Source organism: Hordeum vulgare, chromosome 4H (assembly GCF_904849725.1).
Source record: "Hordeum vulgare subsp. vulgare chromosome 4H, MorexV3_pseudomolecules_assembly, whole genome shotgun sequence".
Lineage (NCBI taxonomy): Eukaryota > Viridiplantae > Streptophyta > Magnoliopsida > Poales > Poaceae > Hordeum > Hordeum vulgare.
In genome coordinates this window covers 538,928,351-538,933,661 of record NC_058521.1, presented here as the reverse complement: position 1 = coordinate 538,933,661, position 5,311 = coordinate 538,928,351, and the positions used below count along the sequence as shown (strand labels likewise).

At 51.2% G+C, this 5,311-nt stretch overlaps 1 protein-coding gene across 1 annotated transcript; it reads right to left on the bottom strand.

Moving 5' to 3' along the window:
• Positions 1-1,289: 1,289 nt before the first annotated feature.
• On the bottom strand, positions 1,290-2,465 carry LOC123449354 (putative cyclin-dependent kinase F-2). The gene has a single exon (XM_045126555.1). The coding sequence runs from the start codon at positions 2,463-2,465 to the stop codon at positions 1,290-1,292; it is 1,176 nt and encodes a 391-aa protein (XP_044982490.1).
• Positions 2,466-5,311: the final 2,846 nt, after the last annotated feature.

The window sequence follows — 5,311 nt, the reverse complement described above, 5'->3', positions numbered from 1 at the left end:
TCCATACTCTTTGTCCGACGAAGCAACGGAATTCGTCGGTTTCCCCTAAAAATTGCAAGAAACCGGGTCGGACACATGGAATGCAAGAGCCAACCCGAGAGTTGCCGGACGTACCGCGGTGACGTCCAGACCAGTGGCAATGGCCCTGACTGCGAAGACGGGAGAGAGGAGTGTTGTGTCGGTGCTATCAGCGCAGGTGCTTGAAATGGGTGCGGAGAGCGTGTGGAGGCGGAGCAGCGAGACGGACGTCGCGGAGGAGCAAGAAGAGAAAAAAGCAAATGGGTCAAGGGGGTGAATTTAGTGCAATTTATGGTGAGATAGGCGAGTCGAGCGGATGGGCCCAGACGCATCCGGACGCCCCCATATCCGCCTAGATTTTGATTGGATATGAGGGGTGCCGGTTAAGCCGGACGTTTAAAGCTCGTTTGAGGAGCCTCGGTCACAATTTCATGACCAAGCCATTCGCCCACCCTTTGAGACGAGTTTGAGATGCCCAGCTATATTGCTCTAAGCTCTTAAAGTTGGTCATGATGGGAGAATGAAAACTCTCCTCTTTCATGGCCTCCTTCCACAACTAGATGTGTCGAAATATCCAACAAATCCGAAAAGATTGGTGCACTTATAAAAAATGCATGACGTACTTACTTTTTCTATTTACTATTACCTTTGTCTAAATTCTTGTCTCATATTATAATTATTTAAATATGGATATATGTAACATTAATATGTGATTAAATACATTCGTATTTAGACAAATCTAACACAAGAATTGTGAAGTAAGAAGCCTGCATATGGAAAAGATGGTGGAAACACCTACGCTGGACTAGCTGTTGTCATGAAACCTGCAACAGGTGTTCAAAAAAAAATCCTGCAACAGCAGGAACATTTTAACCATCAACTCATCCATCACTCTATGGATTTCTGTTGCGTAGAACATTTATACAGTACTACATATATGCTTCCTCCGTAAAGAAATATAAAAGCATTTGGACCAAATGCTCTTATATTTCTTTATGGAGGAAATACTATTTATCACCGCTTCATGATTTTGGAAAAACAACAGAGATTGTGCAGTATTACTCAACAATTGACCATGCAGTAAACATCATGTCAGCACTCGAATGAATCTCTGAACACAACCTCACAATTACACATCTCTGATTCTCTGAACATGTGCACAATGACACATAGAATTCAGAAAAGCAGGCCAACACTAATGGTGCGAGGGATCAGCTTCTACTTGATGGCCCATCCAAGCACAGTTACATGTACTGATCTACAGGGTCTAATTACACTCGTTGCGCTGCGTTCCGTGGCATCGCCGGTGGGATGAACTTGATCCTTGGTGCCTTCTTTTTCGAAAACGACAGAGAGTCGACCTTCGCAGCGGCGGCGGCGGCGGCGGCGGCCGAACTAGGAGCATCGAACCATGGGTGCTTCAGCGCGTCGGCTGCCGTCAGTCGCTCGTCCGGGTTGCACGTGAGGAGCCCTTGCAACACCTGGAATCCTTCCTCGGACAGCTTGTCTTCAGGGAACAAATACCGGAGCCGGCTGTGCTTGCACCCCGCTGGTAGCCGTTTCAGCACGTCGGCGGTGAGCGGCAGCGACTTGAACTCCGGCCACGTCCTCTCGTCCGGCATCCCGAGCACACAGAAGATGCTCCACAGCTGCCTTATGTCATTCTTTGTCTCGTCTTCGTCGTCATCTTCGAGGTAGCCCTTGAACAGCGTCTTACCGGTGAGCAGTTCGGCAAAGACGCAGCCGATGGACCACGTGTCCACGAGCATGTCGTAGTCCTTCTTCCCCAGGATCATCTCGGGCGCCATGTAGGACGTCGTGCCGGCCCGGTTGTACGGAGGCCAATCGGCCATGAACATGGCCAGCCCGAGGTCGCAAATCTTGAGGAGCTCCAGGTTTTTTCCGACGAGGATATTGGCTGGCTTGATGTCGCGGTGGACGATGTGGCGGTCGTGCTCGTGCATCTTGTCGGCACCGGTCAGGAGCTTCCACATGAAGTCGCACACCGTGGATTCCGGGAGCGGCGGGTCGTCGCGCATGTCCGACAGTAAAGACCGGAGGCTCGACGCCTCGACGTACTCCATGACGAGGCCGACGGTGTCGCCGGTGGCCGGGTCGCACACCAGGCCCTCGAAGCCGACGACGTAGGGGTTTCCGTCGCAGGCCTCGAGGAATCGTGCCTCCTGCTCAAGATCTTTGACGACGTCGGTGTCGTCGGGCGAGGAGAGGAACTTGACGGCCACGTTCTTCTTGGTGACGCGGTGGCGCATCCTGTGGACGACGCCGAAGCCGCCTTTGCCTAGGCAGGCCACCTTCTCGTAGTCGTCGGTGCTCCCGATGGAGGCGCGGCTCCTCTTGCAGCACGACGGCGATTGTCGATGTTGAGCCGCCGTCGCGTGGCCGTGGCCAGCGTCGAGGACAGCGGCAGGTCGCTTGAGGATGGCCATGGCGCTAGCTGGACGAACGAAGTGCTTTGGTTGCTGGAGAGGGCGAGGGGAGGCGGTGGAACTAAGGAGGCAGAGATCGATCGATGATGGAGAATGGGGAGGGAGGAACTTCAGTATGGATCCATGCCCTGCGTTGGCTATTTGTTTCCACAGGTCCGAGTTACGGTGGAATTCAGTTCAGTTTCAGTCCGAGTTACGGTGGCTGCGAGCTTCTATTTGCCTTGCTGCCTGCGTTTCCGGCCCGAAGGATTTCCTGATTCAGGTTCATTTCCGAGTTGAATTCAGGTTCATTTCCGAGTTGAATTCAGCTTGTTCATTTACCGAAGAGACGATCTACCCGGAAAGGGGAAAGCTCGCCCCTTTCCGCCTCCAATGCATCGATCGTCTCTTCCATCTCGATCCCCTCTCCAGCAGCAAGGCACCAACCGGCAACCAAGCTGTTGATCGTGCGTCACGATCGTCAGCACACAGGCCATGCGATGACCACCCAAGTGCCAGAATCAAACACCAGGAGGCACCAGGAGGCAGGAGAGGTGAGGCATCGGCAGGGGCAGCTCCGACATCGTCGTCAAGGCGCGCCACCGGCAAGACCATCGTGATCGAGTTCCTCCGCTGCACCAAGGACCCCGCCGACGACACTAGGGAGCTCCTCCGGCGCAAGGCCGGCTGACAGGACTAACGATCAGTAGCACACCAAATGGGTCACAAAATCTCGGATCATTTTGAGGGAACTAAGATCGGATTGTTTGATTGAAGAATTCTGGAAATGTGAACTTGACGAATTCTTCTCAATCAAATAATTAAAAAACGATATTTTCGTATGTAAACACTATAGGATTTTCTCGCACAAAATCACACGATATTCAGCGACTGAATATGCTGGGTTTTCCTGGACAACACAAAATCATACAATCATCTCAAAATCATACACGGCCACCACAGCAAAGACAAACATCTATGAGTGCCAATCAAACTCTACACCTGCCGACAAAGTGTTGAGGAACCTAATTTTAGCCAAGTCTTTTATACCTCTTCTATTCCAAAATATCCCTCTCATCTTTCATCATAGAATTTTTTAGCGGTCTTAAATCTGGCACTCCTCCGCACCGTAGAAACCGGATAAACTTTCCGTTTCCAGGCTCGCTTGGGTTTGTCACCACCTGCATCCTGGTCCACACATAACCAGGATGTCGTGAATCTATCTCGCTAGAGTGCACTTCATCATCAATGCATTGATCAGAGAGATGATCATCATCCTCCTCATTACCCTCGAATGGAGCAAGATTCTCACATAGAGAATTCAACTCCCCCAGTGCATCAATCTCAGAATCATTCAATGGTTCGATAGCAGCCAAGTTCCTAACAATGTCCAATGCACGATCAACATCTAAGTCAAGCAGGTCATTAATAGATTTCACAACTTCTTTACTAGTGTTTCCTAGAGAAACCCCAACAGAATTAGACTTATCTAAAATTTCGAGCGGCATAAAATAAAGAATAGAATGAGCCTTGTTAATTGACATACCTGTCGAAATTTCGGCATCCCTCATTTTTGCCGCACGCATAGCCCGTCCCATCTGCAAGTCATCCACATCCGGCTGTGCCTGGATCCTCAGACTAGACCTCCTGTCGTCTGTCATCGGATTCGCAATGCCACCAAAAGCTATTACCTGCTCAGCACAATACTCATCATGGATCTCGTCCGAACTCATCAGCACTGCCTGACTTGCCGTAGCCACATACTGCTCATCAAACATCAGCTCACTAGAATCCTGCGCTCCTGTAGCACAACCAGCCTGTAGCTGATCCGCGACCGATTGTTGAAGTAACTGCGTCGTGTGGGCCAGTATTCCTGGACAATCAGGAGCAGCCGGCAGCTGTAGCACGTCGGCAGCATGCCGAGCTGGTTGCAACGCATGCAGCACGTCGACAACATGCCCAGCTGGTTGCAACGCGTCGGCCTTCTTCCCAGCTGGCTGCTGCGGCTCGGCCTGCTGCCCAAGAGGCTGCTGCGGCTCGGCCTGCTGCCCAAGAGACTGCAGCGCGTCGGCCTGATGCTCAGGAGGCTGCACCTCCTCCCTCCTAGCAGTCGCAAAGAATTCAGCTAGGGTGACTGTCGGTAGACCCTCATTAGAAGAAGTGTTGATCCGAAGACCCTGCTTAGCATTAGACGGAGCCAATTCATGAGCCACCGTAGGTTCTTTACCTAGCGATGACATATGCAATAACTGCGCCGACTCCACTCTTTCTTTAGAAGCTCTTGATCTCCCAATCCGAGCCGGCGCCGAGGCTGGTTCAAACGAGCCAAACTTCAGCTCAGACATCGGAGGTAGCACTGAATAACCATCCCTACCTCCATTATTATCCGACTGACTATCCTGCTCCTTCTCCTTATAGGTATTAGAAGGTCCATCCTTCCCTTCCGATCCCTTCGAGCCAGCAACATCATCACCATCAGTCATGTGCACATCTCCACCTACTACCTCTTCCTCGAACAGCGGAGGACTCTCGATCTCCAACTGAAGTGTATATCTCATTCCCGCATAGGTCCATACAACCTCATCAGGAACTAGCTCGATGTCTACCACACTAACAAGCAACCTGGCAACTCCTTTGGCACGAGTGAACGTCATATCCACCTTTTCTGTCTTCCCAATAAGAGATCCCAAGCTCCAGGTAACCAAATAATCATTCAGCGCCTTCGATGGAATCCCAGAGAAGCGTACCCAAATCTGTGGTAAAGGAACTCCTTGAGGCTCCTCGGTCTTCCATGCATCAAACTCGAGCACACAACTAGTACTGGGGACTCTGCACATGCCAAACTTGAGCAAGCGCGCGAGATCCTC